The sequence below is a fragment of the Asterias amurensis genome, chromosome 7 (genome assembly GCF_032118995.1).
Source record: "Asterias amurensis chromosome 7, ASM3211899v1".
Taxonomy (NCBI): Eukaryota; Metazoa; Echinodermata; class Asteroidea; order Forcipulatida; family Asteriidae; genus Asterias; species Asterias amurensis.
The window spans coordinates 5040890-5058306 of record NC_092654.1 but is presented as its reverse complement, the minus strand read 5'-3'; the positions used below and the strand labels follow the sequence as shown (position 1 = coordinate 5058306).

At 36.9% G+C, this 17417-nt stretch overlaps 1 protein-coding gene across 4 annotated transcripts in view; it reads left to right on the top strand.

The window, feature by feature from the left end:
- LOC139939540 (uncharacterized) overlaps positions 1-17381 on the top strand; it is a 40879-nt gene extending 23498 nt beyond the window's left edge. For 3 of the 4 annotated variants that reach the window (XM_071935538.1, XM_071935539.1, XM_071935540.1), the window contains exons 2-8: positions 401-1931; positions 3172-3327; positions 3818-4054; positions 5489-5556; positions 7863-7943; positions 13008-13238; positions 16036-17381. In XM_071935538.1, the coding sequence (XP_071791639.1) occupies positions 470-1931; positions 3172-3327; positions 3818-4054; positions 5489-5556; positions 7863-7943; positions 13008-13238; positions 16036-16101 (2301 nt within the window). In that variant the 5' untranslated portion in view covers positions 401-469 and the 3' untranslated portion in view covers positions 16102-17381. The remainder of the gene's footprint in view (positions 1-400; positions 1932-3171; positions 3328-3817; positions 4055-5488; positions 5557-7862; positions 7944-13007; positions 13239-16035) is intronic. The other variant, XM_071935541.1, reaches the window with a different exon arrangement.
- The last annotated feature ends 36 nt before the right edge of the window (positions 17382-17417 follow it).

Below are 17417 nucleotides of genomic sequence, written 5' to 3'. Positions count from 1 at the left end.
TTGTCAATCAATGTCAATCGCTGTTAGAAACTTCATAGTGCTATAAAAAAAGTTCCTGCAATGTACTGTACACAGTTATTAACTTCCCTGTGTCAATTATTCAGATAACTTGCAAACACTTAAAACACTATGTAATTGTTTGAATTGACATAGCAAATACACACTAAATACACATCTTTGCAGTTCAGTGGGCAAAATGTGAAATGTTTACTAGAGAAATTAAAACATGCAGGTACAACGAAAATGTGGAGGCTATGGTACACATTTATGTACAATACAGACAGGTTTGAAAAGTACCATTAAAACATGTACTTGTATAAAGCTGTCAGCCAAGAGCTCAATTCATAACTATTTTCAGTTTTGCTCCATTTTTAATTTGTGTTCTTTTTCCTCCTTACAGATTGATTTAAAGTGAACTGGAGTCAAACTGAAGTCAGAACATTGTCTATAGATGGATTGATACATCATCATGGAAACATCAAATTCCAACCACCACACACCACCAGTCACAATGAACTCCACAGCTCATGAGATGGAGTCCCCAATGGAGATTCCTTACATGGATGATGAAGTCCCTGTCCCGTCTCCCCCGTCCTCCAGGTCGGGGACGCTAAAGGCACGTAAGAACTCCAAGGGGAGAAGTCCTAAATGCTCCCCCTTGATGATGAACAAGGAGAGCAGCATCCCCATCGTCAGGCGAGAGGCGGAGAAGGTCATGGACATGTTCTTGAAAAGAAGGAGCATGAGCATGAACGACGCAATACTACAGAAGGAATTCTTCGCCCAGGAGAGACGAAAGAAGAAAGATCGCGCACCACGCAATAATACGGTGTCGATATGCTCCACATTGAGCACTGACTCAAGCGAATGTCGTAACAGTGGTGATTTCGAGGAGGCAACACTCCAGAGGAGTAAGGGCAGTTTTAGCCGTGCATTGGAGCATTCAGTCCTCCCTGACGATATCAAACGGGAACAGTCTTCAGCTGATGATGAACTGTCATCGTCAGATCATGAGATGGACAAAGAGAAGTCCCGATCTGCACCGTCCACACTACGGATGCAGGTCGGACCACTTACTGAAGAGGACCGTGAGAAGCTGAGATTTTCAGGTAACGGCTATGCCCACCATGATAAAGAAGGTGTTAAGAAAGACCACAAGAAAAGAGATATACCAAAGAGGCGGAAGAGCTTGCTGGATAAGGCAAAGCAGATTATGCGCTCCCCCAGCATGCAGAGGAAAAACGAACATTCAGAGAAGGACAAAGAGGCCCCAGTCGGTCCTGAAGAAACCTCAGCCAGTCGCTCAATCGTTCACCAAGAGATGAAGCATACTGGTTTCGCTAATAGACTCAAAAGGACTTTCAAACGGGACTCGCGTAAAAGTTCTCTAAAAGGCAACGATGCTGACACAAACAATGCTCTTGGTTCTTCAGACTCTAAAGAGTCAACCAAAACAAGGCGATGGCCGAGCTTCCTATCAAAAAGGAAACCACACAAGAGTGCGTCAACTCCTACAGACGACAGCCTAGCTGGTGCAACCCCCTCGGATACTGCCTCAAATGCTGACTGGGCTTCGTCGATGAGTGACTACGACCACACAAAATCATTGACTGAGTTTGACAGACAGAAGCTGCTCAGTGAAATCCACAATGGTGTTCGGCTTCGTCAGGCAACGACCGCAACAGGGAGTGATTCCCAACTCAATACCAAGAAGTCTCCCCTTGCAAAGAGCCCCCATCTACCTAATGAGACAATCGGGCTCGGGTCTACTGGAACACAGACTCCATCCTCGGTTCTGTCTAGCTCACAGGAGTCGGGATTGTCCTCTGATTGGTCCTCAAGCTCAGGGAAAGGAGGAGGTAAACAACGACCCAGAAGTCTCAACCTCACAAGGTCAAAACGACATGAGAGGGCAAAACAGGGATTGAATGGTTAGTAAATAGTAAGAGTGTTAACCTCCCACTAACCGCCGAACAATCAAGACAACATTTACTTTTTTTTAATGAAGAAACTAATGGTGATTTAAAAGGACGCCAGTTTACAGATACACAAACAAAACCTCAAATTTGTGCCCGGGCATTTTATCCAAAAATGGTAACCATAATGTCTCAACTAGAGAACAAATCTAATCTAAATTTGCATAATGCACTCAGCATTGTCCATAACAATCATTGGTAGAGCATTGTTTTGGTTAGGGCTATGCGATTTTTCCTTATTAAAGGGTACACCTCTATGAATTAGCAACGTATGTACTGGATTATAATCAAAGGGCACTAAAGCAATGATCAGGGGCATGGTGGCAATTTCGTAAAGTATCAGGTTTTATCATGTGTCACCAAAGTAAATGTCCATTGTTTCATCAGCAACACTGTATGAAGTACACTAAAAATAACCTTGATAAATTAACATGTACTTTGTGTACTTGGGCAGTTGACTGCACTTTTGAAGTGGTCTGGCTTTGTGGCAGTGTTGCAGGTGCTTGGGATTTCCCAACTAATCCATGAAAAATAGAATATCTGAACAAGCCAATGGCTGTTGTCTTTGGTGCCTCAATTTTTATTTTATTTTTGATTCAAGGAAAATCATTGTTATGATTGTCTGTTTCTTGAGCCAGGGGTTGAACAAAAGGGTTGTTAAATTTGTAAACCCAATCCAGAGCTGCATAGATGAAGTACCCTCACATCCAATATTGCGTTTTGAGAGATAAAAGCTCCTTTATCTGCAAAAAGCTTTTTTAAAGTTGCAAACACATGTCTGTGATAATCGGGCCATTGTGGTAATAGGTAATTGTTCTTCAAACAAATTGTTTTTCATTCTTTTATAAAAATTTAGTGCGGTAGAGAAAATTTTATTTAGCCTTCGCGGAAGACTCTGCTAAGATTGAAATGTCTGGCTACTGACCATTGTTTGCATTTATACCATACAAGTAGGTCCTTTTGGTTTGAATGCAGTTTGCAACAGCTAAACATGTCTGTTTTCTCAAAAATTGAATGTGTATAAAAAAATCAAAGATCTACGTACAGTGTGGCGTACTGTACACATGGAAAAGCTGGTTCAGACTAAAATATGAATACTACATGAAAGTGATTTTTTTTTCACACAAATAATTGTGCTATTTTCCCATTGTGCCAATCAATTGTTCTGAATGAACTTTTTCTCTCTTTAAATCAGACGTCTTCAAACTTGATCGAATTACTCCTGGTCATGTCCGTCGAGACACAGATACGAGGAAACCAGTCATGCCGACTGCGTCCAGGCATGTCGACAATGACCTGGAGACTGATGGCGTAGATGAAGATGGAGAAATCTCAGATGAGTTGAGATATGGTAAGGATATAATGATTCCCCTGTGGGATTCTGATCTTATTTCCCTTTTACACAAGGCAACATGTTGGTCTTTGGTTCCATTTTGTTGAGATTAAAGTGAGCACCTGTGAATGTTTTTTCTTATAAATTTTAAGACATTAATTTTAGAACATGTAGGATGAATTTACATTCCCTGATTCAAGAATTTGCCATAATTTGATCTCATCACTTTTGGTATACTGCCTTAACCTACTGGCTCTTGCCACAATCGCCTTGTGTGTACTATGTCCATAATACACAATCCATGTGGTTTCCACATAATACCAGCTACACAAAATGAAGAAACCCGTGGACCCAATGCTTAACCTGAAAGATACATGTATGGTACTTTGTGGCAGGCTGTGGTACCAGCGTTAATGAGTTAAATGTTCCCCTGGTGAACATCTTGGAAGATATTTTAAAATTTGTATACAAAATGATGTTGTTTTCGTTCACAACCATTCCCTGGCAGGTCAAGAAACGGACGAGGATGCAACATTACAAAGACCATCTAAGAGGGAGCGGGAAGAGTTCTACAAACGTATCGCCGACCGCCTGGCACAGATCGGTGACCGATTTGTAACAGACTACCAAGAAGGCGGCAATGGAGGGGAACCTGGTGGCCCTGTTGTGAGTGAAAAGGTCAAGGAATTGGCAGCATCAGCAGCGGTTGTTGAAATGAGTACAAGAGGTGGCGCCACAGGATCAGGTAATGACCTACTGCAACCTATCAAGTCTAAGTTTTTGTAAAACGAGCAAAACTAATATTCCTTCTCAACCAACAGTTTGCAACCTAAAGTTTGCAACCCAAAAGTGGCTCATGAAAAAAAATCAGGAAAATTGTTAGAAGCTCTACAATTTATTGCCACAGTTTTGGTTATGCTTACAACAACCGTGAATGTCTCTCAATCAATCTATCACCAAAAACAGAATGTTGTTTCTTAGCTTGTATCACTTCTATGTAAAATAAAAAGAAATACCGTACTTCATAAAAAAAATTTGGTTTTAATATATTTTTTTAAAGCCATTATACCCTTTCGGTACAGGGAAAAAAAAAAAAAATCACAGATTTACAAATAATTTACAGGGTTTACAGAAGGTAATGGTGAAAGACTTCTCTTGAAATATTGTTCCATGAAATGCTTTACTTTTTGAGAAAACATTAAAACAATATAAATTCTCGTTAGCGAGAATTACGGATTTATATTAAACACATGTCATGACACGGCGAAACAGGCGGAAACAAGAATGGGTTTTCCCGTTATTTTCTCCCGACTCCGATGACCGATTGAACCTAAATTCTCACAGGTTTGTTATTTTATATATTAGTTGTGATACACGAAGTGTGGGACTTGGACAATACTGTTTACCGAAAGTTTATAATGGCTTTAAAGGGCAGATTTGTGCCAACCAAGTTATACATTTTGTGATACAAAATGGTAGTCAGTTTTTGTAAACAAAATAAAGGTTTGTATAGCATGCCCAGGCTGCTGTCTAGATGCCATGTTTTATATACTGCTCAGGATTTGTTTATGTACACCTACATGTTGTTCAATTTCTCAGAACAACAATATTGTGAAGTTGCAGTTTTTGTCAAATAACTGCAATACAAAGTTCTGAAAGTTTTAAAAGAGGCTTTAAGAAAATAGTTAGAAAAAGAACAATATTATGCTATTTGACACGATGCACATTGTTTTTGCTGCTGTGCTCTAGATTGCTCAATTTAAAATTCTTGTTAAGAGCTTAAGGGTTTTACATGGCAGTTTCTACGATTGTTTTTGTAAGAATGGGAGCACACAGTCATATGGCTGACAATATTAGACCCATTCTTCATTTTTCCATTAAAGGGTCTAGGACACAAAACACAATGTCCACAGATTTACATTAAACTACAGTTTGAAAATAATGATGGAAGAAAGCGTGACATTGTTTTACTCATTTCTCAAAAACTACAGCACCTCAGCTAGTAGTATTTTAAGGTAAGCTTTCTACCACAATTATCTTTAAATGGCGTAAGTTTAGTGTAAATCTGTGGACATTGTGTTTTGTGTTACTAAAAGTTTCCAAACACTTTAAAACGGAATTATTTACATGCTCTCTGTTTTATAAATGTTGCTGAATAACATTTGTTTTGATTTGTTAGAATCTGAGGAGAGACTGTATGAAGCCATAGGTGGAAGGATAACTGACCATGTGGATGGCTACAGAATGGTAAGAATATACAGATGTAGATCGTAAAGAATTCAGTCTCTAAGCATTAATGCAAAATAACCTCAATGTTAAAGGCAGTGGACACTATTGCTAATTACTCAAAATAATTATTAGCACAAAACCTTACTTGGTAACGAGTAATTGGGCTAGGTTGGTAGTATAAAACATTGTGAGAAACGGCCCCCTCTGAAGTGGAGTAGTTTTCGAGAAAGAAGTAATTTTCCACGAATTTTCATTTCGAGACCTCAGATTTAGAACTTGAGGTCTTGAAATCAAGCATCTGAAAGCACACAACTCTGTGTGACAAGGATGTTTTTTCTTTCATTATTATCTCGCAACCTTGACGACCAATTGAGCTCAATTTTTCACAGGTTTGATATTTTATGCATATAATGTTGAGATACAGCAAGTGGGAAGACTGGTCTTTGACAATTACCAATAGCGTCCAGTGTCTTTAAGCATTAATGCAAAATAACCTCAATGTAAATCAAGAAAAGCTTGTGCCTGCCTTCTTGAAAAGATTTCCGACCAGTGCACTATCATCTACTTTTTCCATGCCCATTTTCAACCATACTTCAAAAATGCCTGCAATGGCACTTGTATCTTTGTTGGTGCTCAGTCAGTGTGTCACTTTCATGACTGTATTCCAAGTAGGTAAGATTTTAAGCTTATAATGTGCAGGTCTAGCTTTACTTATGTTTGTAAGTTCTTGCTGATGTTGGTCTTTACATCATACATGTACTTTTTTTTTGGGGGGGGGGGATGGGGGCAAGAGTGTGTTCAGAAGTTAGATAGTTTTGGGACTAGTCTGTGTTTTTTGTTGGATTGAGAAGAACAGTCTTCTTCTAAATCTGTAAACAAAGTACTGGATTGGTGACTTGAAAAAGGAAAGAATAGATAGTTTTTAGAGACCTCACAAATCACTGTTGGCTTAGTTTGATTGCCACAATCAGAATGAAGCATTAATATTCTTTTGTAAAATAATTGAAAGTTTTGTTTCACAAAAGTGGTTGATTGTAATGTGTATAATATGTAGAAAATGGGGGAATGAAGATCTTTGTCAAATTTGATGTACTTTTCATGTAAACAATTCACTAAAAAGGGAAATATTTGACTGTAGTTTTCTTTCAAAACTACGACCACCAAAATGTTTATTTTTTGTTTATCATGGAGGATCATAATAATGTGTTCCTCAAACAAATCAGTGACCCTTTAAAGCTTTACATGTAAGATGTAAGTTCCCTTTAAATCTGACTGAAATGAGAATGTGTGTCTGTGAATACTTGTCTTAATGTAATCTATAGCATGGGCTGTTCAGGGTTTCATTTGATCCTCTGATTCGTCCCCGGCCTGTCTCGTCAATTGCATAAATCAACCGATGGTCGTGAATAATTGAACAAGTTGGACATCCTCTGTAGTTACATTATGCGAGAGTACAGAATTAAGTGTACAGATTGTCCCTATAGGTGCCGTCTTTACAGGCAACTTGGGGTTTGGCTTTCCTGTGCTGCTTCAAGTCTTCAAACTTTTCTATGCAGCCAAGTGGTTCAACGACCAATCATTCAAGGATCAAACACCATCATGCCATATAACGTTACGCATAAAGCACATTTGTCCGTTCAATTTTTTAATTTTATTTTTCATAACTAACTGACTGTACACTGTTTGATGCTAAATTGGAACTATATATATTGAGGTATTTATTTTGTATGATTCGCGCCGAGTCCTTTTTTTTTTTTTAACTATGGCTTCAGCTCAAGCTCTGGCTTAGATGGATCTATTGCTCCAGGAGTTATTTTGGAAATGAGAGCGTTTGGTATGGGGTATTAAATCGGGGGCGGAGTTTAAGTAGGAGTCAGAGTCCAAGCAGTGATTTCAAGAGTTAAGACAGTAAGAGTAAAAGACAGGCTCGCTTGGTAATCATTTAAAAAAAAAGGTTGCTTCAACCCACAATTGATTATAAAGTTTATGCCTGTATCCATTTTCCAAAGAAATATTTCAATCTGAAATAATTGTGGTAATTGTGCTTGAATTGTCCACAAGTAAATTTGGGGTTATTTTGATTGCTTCAATGAATGATCTGTGACAACACATAAAGTAAAGGTTTTTCAACTAAAAATTCAACCAGGGAATTTACTTGTAGTGGTTGTAATTTTCGGTACATTTATTTATGTTTATAAAAAAAATAGAGAATTTGAATTAATTTCTAAACTCTCCTAGAAAGCAGAAATGTTGTTTCTTTCAAGTCCTTTTTGATTTAAATTGATTTGATTTTTCTGTTGACCCCCTTGTGTTTTTGTTGATAGAATGACCTGATTGATTTAGAGCTACAAATGCTAGGTGTTGTGTTACCTTCACCCCAATCACCCAATATTAGTGTCTCAATGGTATGTTCAATCTATCTGACATTTAATTCCAGCACATGCAGTTCTGGCGTCTACACTCACCCAACGCTTTCATGGTTCAGACATTTTGAACTTTCTAAAAGACGAGCTCAAAGATCAAAATCAGTGTTTGTGATGCGCTCATGTTTAACTTCCAGTCAATATGATGCAGCCAGTAGATAGAATCCTACTATCAAACATTCAATGAGTCTCTTACCTCACAATAAAATAGATCAATACAATTTTAATTTATGCTCTTTCAGAGCAAAATTGAAACGTGACATTATTTGAGATAAATAAGAAACATTGGTTATAACACCTCAGACAGAGGTACACCAGTTAAAAGGTCAAATTACTTGTGTGTTTTTTTATATTGAATATCATGGAAACTTGGGACTCAAATGTACAGATCCATGTTTAAAAAGCATTTTAAACCATTTTAACTTGAGGATAGAGACTTGTAATAATTATTTGTTCAACTCTTGTAAGGACTCTATCTGTAAGCCATTTTATCATGACTATGAAACTAATAGGTTTAGGTAATTTTATTTGCATATTACACAAACCAAACAGTGCACTCCTATAGTGTATGTCCACCATAAATCTCAAAAAGGCTAATTGGAAAATGAGTGAATCACAAAACTGAATTTGACCTTGAGAGTCCCTCGTCAAACCTCGCTGCTTCCATTTCTCAGTGTGATTTTAGCTACTAATATTGTTCACTCATGTTTTTTGGGAGTACTAAAGACTGGATTTAATGATGCACAAATATTTGTAGATTAATGGTAGTGGGATCATTGACACTTAATGGCACAGATTTGGTGGGGGACTTCCCCCTGAAAAAGCTTGAAAGTTCTTCCATGTACCAGATAAACTGTGGTCTGTAGTGAGGATAGGTATAATTGAGTTGCGATATTTTGAGTATACAAATATAAATAGGCAGTTTTAAAGGGAGAACAAATGAATGTTTGTTGAGCTGAGAACATTTCTTCATGAAGCTAAAACTCAGTAGGATACCAGTTGCAACAATTGAGGCATTTTTGCTGGTAACCTGTTTTTGCTAAGCATGATTTCTCTGTGCTTATCAAGTTTTGTGTGCTTACCTTGCAGGCTAAATGAAATAGGGCCCTGATGATACATGTAGATCAAAAAATCTATGCAAAGCAAAATATGACCTCAGAATATGCAAGTCTACATGTATTAAGATGAATCGGAGCACTTTGTGAAATCTGCCAAGACATAGCAAAATACTGGGGAAAAAGCAAGGGATTACTTGTAAACCATTTTACAACAATTGGAATTTTTTTTTGCAAAGTGTGTGTCTATACAGTTTCCTAGCTTTCAATATGGAAGAACCCTCTCTTTTTTTTTGGGGGGGGGGAGTGAATGTGAGCTTATTGTGTACAGTTCCCAAAAATTGGATTTATGCTGATTTTAAATGGCAGTTCAAGAATTTTAACATTTAATAAGGAAGGTTTTTAATGACGTCAGAAATTGGAAAAAGCTATAGTGCTCCTGTTGAACCCTTGCTCTTTGGAAAGCACTCAGATGGCAATTACAGGGTACAGTTTGGTAGGGTAGAGTTTGAAGTAGGGACGCCTGATTGATGACTAACTTGTGCTTAACATTTACTGCTCATTAGAATTTAGCATACAGCTTTCATATAGTAGTCAAAACAGCAGAGTGGAACACAGACAGTTAAAGACACTGGAAACTATTGGTAGTCACTCAAAATAATTGTTTACTTGGTTACGAGCAATAGAGAGCTTTTGATAGTAATAAACATTGTGAGAAATGGCTCCCTCTGAAGTAACGTAGTTTTTTAGAAATAATTTCTCACTAAAATATTTGAATTGAATTCGAGACCTCAGCTGAGGTCTTGAGTTCAAGCATCCATAAGCACACCACTTGTGCGACAAGGTTTTTTTGTACCATTATTCGCTTGAAACTTCGATGACTAATTGAGCCCAAATTTTCACATGTTTGTTATTTTATGCATACAGACTATGTTTGGATACACCAAGTGAGAATACCAGTCTTGACAATTAACAAAGGTGTCCAGTGCCTTTAATGTGATATTATAATGGGCCTTTCATCATATTCCGTGTCTAGTTTCCTATGTGCATTAGCATATTAGCAATCATGGATGTATACAATGAACTAAAGGGGGTCAGACTGTTTCACACTTGCAGCCTCTGTTTGAAATTGATTTTGAGTGGGTGACATATAAGATGGCTGCCCTGTGAGAAGGGTGTACAAGGTTGGCTTCAACGTGCCATCTTTATTTATATTAACTGATCCCTGGAATCTGATCCCTTCATTGATCTATGGGTGACATTCAAACACCAGATGTCAGCCGACATACATTATCAAAGAATGAAATTGATACACAAAATGTTTCAGTTGGTGCTCATAAATCATCGTTTTAGCATTCAGTGTGCACAAAACATGTTTCATGTAAATGATTGCTGTGCAAAATTGCTGGATGAAAATGTTCCCTTCATAGTCACCCTTTGCACCCATATCACATGTGTCACACATGTTCCATGCTCACCATTTTGGAGTCAACATGTCAACATGTGAAATTTGCACATTAGAGTATCATGTATAAAAAAAACACAGGGACATGTACATGTAGACTCCCTGAATGGTGCAACCAAGATTATTTTCATTATGATGACAAGTGAATCGGGTCAATACCTGGCAATGTTAAAATGGTTATGAGGCTCTGAACGTTTCTGAGAATATCGGATTCACCCGTCAAGTATGCTGCCACCTATAGTGTCCTCCGAAGTCGCCCATTGAAGTAGATTTAAATGAATTAGTTAAAGACAGTGGACACTATTGGTAATTGTCAAAGACCAGTCTTCTCACTCGGTGTATCTCAACATTATCCATAAAATAACCAACCTGTGGAAATTTGAGCTCAATCGGTCGTCGAAGTTGCGAGATAATAATGAAAGAAAAAACACCCTTGTCACACGAAGTTGTGTGCTTTCAGATGCTTGATTTCGAGACCTCAAATTCTAAACTTGAGGTCTCGAAATCAAATTCGTGGAAAATTACTTCTTTCTCGAAAACTACGTCTTTTCAGAGGGAGCCGTTTCTCACAATGTTTTATACTATCAACCTCTCCCCATTACTCGTTACCACTGCCTTTAACCCTTTAGAAACTATAGTGGCCAAAAACGGCTTGTATCAAAATGCTGCAAAGATCGCTGCAAGATCTCATTTCCACTCATGACCCGGTCATGACCTCAATTGACATTTTCAATATTTCCATGTTATGTTTCTAAAACAAAACAAAATTTTTGTTTCATGTTTATTTTTTCAGAAAACAAATGTGTCAAAATGTCAACAATATTAGTCATGTCTGGGCTTGTGGTGATGATTGTTCAGAACTGAATGGTCTTTGAAGGGTTAAGAAACGAATCATTTTACTACAGCAACCGATTTCATGAAACTTTACGCAATTACACCATAAACCTTGAGTGGACTTACACAGGTTGCGCATAGATTCATGCAATCGACTGGTGGTTTAATAGTTTACATGGTTTAGTTCGCAATCTTGGGTTTGTTAATAATTTAACCATTTCTATACTAGAGTTGAATCTTCTTGTGTTGGATTTCATTAACTTTTTTTCTTTTTTCTTCCAATTTTAAATTAAATTGACACAAGTACTGGTTGGTCATTCTATGTTGGAAGGACCTCATTTCCCCAAATGTTTAAATTCTTCCTCCCCTTCTTGTGAAAAACTTTCAGAGAAAGCAAATTTTTGCTGCAAATTATTTGCATACATGTATTAGGGGCACTGGTGAAATAATTCATCCATGCTTATTGTGCATCTGACAATGTTGCCCTCTGTTGTCTGGTTATGACCAGGCTAAGAGTTATTCAGATGAGCACCACTGTCAGAGATCTCATAAAGGGAATTGCAAGAGTGTGTGTTTATGACCGGAATATAAAACAACAAACTTCCAACATGTCTGACAGACCCTTCAGAATTCTGTTTTCTAACTATCTGACATGTCTTTGAAGACAACCAGGCAGCTTCGAAGGCTTGTTGCCAAGCAGAAACTATTCATATTTGTTTAAGTTATTTTTGTTTGGGGGATTCGTGTTTGTTTGTTAAAAAGGCCTCATGTTCAAGAGGTTAAGAGCTGGTACATTATCATAATGCACACAGCTCATTAGAAAAGGACAGATTTACACTTTCTGGAAAACTCTGGAGTGTGCTTTTTATCAACCTTTGAACACGGCAGAATTCAGAATTTGTTCAGCTGTTATTTGTTTGTATTGTAATAATATTTCTCACAACGACTTTAGATGTATGCTGAAATAACAGATTTATGTTGAAATAACAATGCATAATATAAAACTTCATATCTTGCCTGCCATAAATACCCTGGAAAGCACATTGTAGCTTTTTGTGCAAACAGACATGAAATACCTAGTCTGTTTCAGGAAAATGTTACTGCGTGGGCAAACCTCAACCATGGCCAACAAACATCAAACATTTTGCACTTAATTGCTCTGCAGAACATTCTATAACTGACCCCTTTGACCCACCATTCCTGTGCTTGATCAACATGATACATATTAACATGACTCTTTCCCATTTTTCTCTCCATTTCTATCCCCTTTATAACCACCTGCGGTATTTTCTTTCTCCTTAATTTGTTTTGTTATAATTTGCAAATCTTCACATAATCCCATAAAAATGTGTAATTATTATTTTACTTCATCCTTCCACTCTTTTCAATCCTCTCTATGTTCTATTGCTTATTTTTTATATTTTTAATTTTAAAACTACTTTTTTATAATTATTTTTTATTATTTATTTATTCGAATATTAACCACGACCACCTAATCCTGGCACCTCCTTTTCTTTTCATGAATTTGTTGTTGTTTTCTTTATTTGTGCATTATTTTCTTAAATATCAAACCATCTCCTTCCAATGGCATCCCAATCCCATTATATTCATTTACCTGCACCTCACTCCTCCACATAATGTTTTAAAACAATATAGCGCCACAACCAACAAATCCACCCCTTTTCGCCGCAGTCCCTTCTGTCGGTGGTTCGAGACCACACCTACACCGTCTTTCGGGACACCATGCAGTCCCTGATTGGCCAGGACAATGGCATGGAGCAGCTGGCCTTGGTCTTCAAGTTCACTAAGCTTGCGATGAAGATTGCGCAGCACTATGGGTCGAGGGCGACAGACATCAAGGAGAACAGCTTGCGCTACATCGGGGACCGCTTTGCTGCCTGGTTGGACAGCCAAGGAGGATGGGTAAGACCCGATAATTATCAACAAATCTTAATCTACTTGGTTCTTGCGTTTACTCTCTTCAGAATACAGTGTTTTATCCAACATTCTGGAAAAACCAACATTTCAGCAAGCACAGCTTGAAGATAAAGAGTTCAATTTTATGCAGTTCCCATCATCATACTATAACAACAAAACGTTATTGTCACGATAGATGTTGGTTCCCCATGGTCTTAAGGTTTCATAGCAAATAGTTGACATTACAACAGAAATTGATGAAAGGTTTTAATTTTCAAAAACTGTACATTGTCCTCTATGGACAGGATTTAATATAAGCAAAAATTTGAAATCAGGAAGTTCTGATAATTTGTAATGCAATTGTACATCATGATGTTCAATGATAAAACCTTGACACACAATGTGCATTATTGTTTAACTTATTTTACTTATAAACTTATAAAGTTGCAGGCTACTGAGCAAGTAATTTTGAATAAATGCATGTATTTATGAATTTTTATCTTGACTATCTATTTGTAGAACATCTGTATCTTAAATTTTTCCTTTGAAATATACACATGGTGTCAAAAATATTTTTGAATATTATAAGGCTGTATTTCAGGCAGTCGGGTTGGGGGATCTTGATGAAGTACTAGATTTTATCTGTCCTACATCTTGATAGTCGTGGGACAAGTTGCTAAGATGAAGTGTTCAAATTGCTGTATTGGCCTGAAAAGTGTTCTTACTTTTATTTATTTCGTTTTATGAAGAATTAGTTGTTCTACACATCTTAAAAATCTTCTTTTTTTGCCAAAATGTCATTAGTGGACCCTTTTTAATTTGATCAAAAACATTTTATTTATTTACCTACTTTTATTGATATAAAACTGTATCAAGTATATAATTTGTGAAAACAAAATGATTTTTTTCAATTGTTAACATGAATGAAACAGTGGGGAAACATTGTTTTCAATTAAGCATGTTTAAAATTTGACAGCATGTTAAACATTTTCAACTAAGAAAAGTGAAATTAACAAATCTGGGGGAAAAACAAGGATGAGAGGGCAAACCAGTTATGAATTGTCAATATTTATATTTTTTAAAATAATGTGAACAATTGTTCTCAATTTGGTTTATGGCACTGTTGACCATGGAAATGTTTTTAAATAAATCAGTTGACTTAGAATTAATTTCAAAAGTTAAAAGTAGTTAGCATGTATTTTTGTTTGTATATTTCTTTTTCTTTTCTTTTCTCTAAAGCGGGGTCAAAAAAACCCAAAAAACTGAAGGAACATTTTCCGTTTTAAAGTTCAAACCAAAAATTGTCTTTTCTTATAATAAGGGCAAGAAGATGCCATGGTAAAGGGCACCTCTACGTGGATTCTAATTGAATTTCAATTTGTGTTATTCAAAGAGAACTAATGCAATTATGAGCATGGAGGGGGGGGGGGGGGCATTTACTTAAGCCGATTTCACGTAACACGAGTCGAGTTAGGACGAGTAACCTGTACTAACTTAGGATGGGTTCAATGTCCCTAACTCGTCATAAGTCTTAAGATTACTCCTAAGGTAGGAAGATTTTGGTGAAATCGAGGGCTGCACAAAGATATAATTGACTATTTCATCCACAACAATACCCAACAGTGTGGAAAATGCTGGTCTATGCCTCCAGAAAAGGACTTTCCCAACACCCCCCCCCCCCCTCCAAATAAAAAGTATCTCTTGACTTTTCTGGAAATAAAGCATATTTTTAAGTTTTGTTAAGTTTGACTTCAGTCCCAGCATCCCTTACAAAATAATTGTTGTTGTCGTGAATGTTAAAATGAACTGTGAAGTATTCAAGTGACATGGGATGTCGTAGTGCCACCAGTCATGTTCACATGTAAGTTTCAAGGCAATTGTTGGCTTATGAAAGAACCAATTAAATAAGGAACTTTGGGACCTTTGTTTTTTCAGCAGACATACCAGGTAATTGTCCATACATGTAACATGTAGCTTGGAGCTTTTGCAGAGGTTACAAGAACAGTGGATGTGGTGAATCTTTAGCCAGAAAAGTGTCCCCAAAAGTCCCCCATTGAAAAACATATTGAAATGAAACTGCTTTGTACCAGAATGTATTCAGCTATTGCTTTCTAATTTGCCCCACAATGTTGAATCTGTAAAGTGAACCCAGTGGTTCACTGCGTGTGTGTGACTTGGATGATGGTACTCATCAAAGTCACAAACACTTCTATTGGGTTTGGGTTCCTCTCCATCCACTTACTAAAGTTACAAGTTCACAAGACAATGGTTTGCAACTTAATCATTGTTCATTTGGGTCAGGTTAGCAGAAAACTGTATGTATTACATATATTTGGCTACTGGATTTTTAGCGGAAACCATACTTTCTGCTTCTTCTCACCCATACACTCTTGATTTGTTGAGATGTATAGAACAAGGAGTCATTCCAACAACTTTATTCCACGTACTGCATCTCTTTGGAACTCCTTGCCTGGTGGATGTTTCCCCCCATCCTACAATCTGGACTGTTTAAAGAGGAATATCAATTCCTGTCGAATCATTTTCTTCTTGTAGCTGCCTATAGTTTGGAACGAACTTGCATAAAAATAAAAAAAAGAGTAGCATAGAATTTGCTTTTGTACAGTGCTAAGCATTCTTCCCTTGCACAGCCAGTAAATAGATATGAAATGAACACAGAGAATGGTGGCTGGAACTTGTAAGCCTCATGCAAAGCCATGAAATGGGGCCTAGAGTTGCTTTGTTAGTTTTGTCTTCCATGTCTATTTTAAGATGTATTATTTTTCTTCCCTATAACCTATTCTAGAGCGCGGTTGTGTACACAAGCGATTCTGAAGAGGAAGATAAACACGATGAGTCTGAAATTGACTGATGACGGGACCAACGTAAGATTCCTTACAATTTATCACTATTGAGCAGAGAAGATCTGCATTTTGCAATTTGTTGTTTGTTTTGTACTTAAGATGCTATTATCTTTCATCAGGAATTTGTTTTTAATGATAATTAAGAAACTATTTTGAAGTGATATCTTGAAAGAATACATTTAAGATAGTTTGTTTGGTACTATCTGTTTTCTAATGATTTCAACTAAATTGTCAAAAGTATCGTCACATTACTTGGATAAAAAATGGCCTAAGAAAGAACATTGTTTACATTGTAAGTACTAATCCTATTCCCTACATATCCTGTATTCATGTTGACCCAAGTGTGACCTTCCATCTTTGACCTCTGCCATGTTCTCGTAAAAACTTGATCTATAAGCAGCTTTGGATTGATACTCAAAGTTCAAGTGATCACACAGGGAGAATTGGAACGTTTTTTTTTTTTTTTTTTTTTGGGGGGGGGGGTACCCTTCTAAATTACAATTCGTTGATTTCTCAATTTGTACCATGTCAGTATGTCTAGACTCACTGATAAGATTGTTACCTTGTACAAACAAATTGTTGTGAATAAGAATAAGGGTGCCAGCCGTCCATCGTATCACACAACTTTCAGCCATTTTATACATGGAAATTGTGCATGTTGATTGTCCAAAGATTCAGTTATGTGCAAACACCTGAAGTGTTTTAGGTCTTTAACTGCTAACTTCATTGTCAGTTTGGGAAGCGAGTCAAAAACAACAACAAATAAACAAACAAATGCTGACTTTACTCTTTAAGTGTGGAAGCAAATCATGTACATTTGTGACTAAGTCAAGTACTGAGTTTGTTCTTTGTATATATGCTAAATATTTTGAAAACTATGATCTAATCTACTTCGCTTTGTCACCAAGTTGAATCTGTTATATATACTGTAATGTACTTGTAATGTCTTGTAATATAAAATGTAATGTTAATGTACAGAAATGGTCCGCTGCAACCTTAAGATATTGTACATGGTTCCTGTTAATGTCAACTGTATGTAAGAGGTTATATTAATAATATTTATCAGTACATACAAGTATGTTTACCTCTTGCAGTTACATCTCTCACTTTCTTTCTATTATTATTATTATTGTTTTGGATGGGGGGCGGGGGGCAAGTTAATCAAGGTGTTTCGCTTGCCAAATCTCATGCTTGATTCATAGTTTATCTAAATTTATCTTAACACATTCTTAAAGGAACACGTTGCCTTGGATTGGTAGAGTTGGTCTTTGAAAAGCGTTTGTAACCGTTTGTTACAAAATGCATATGGTTAGAAAGATAATTA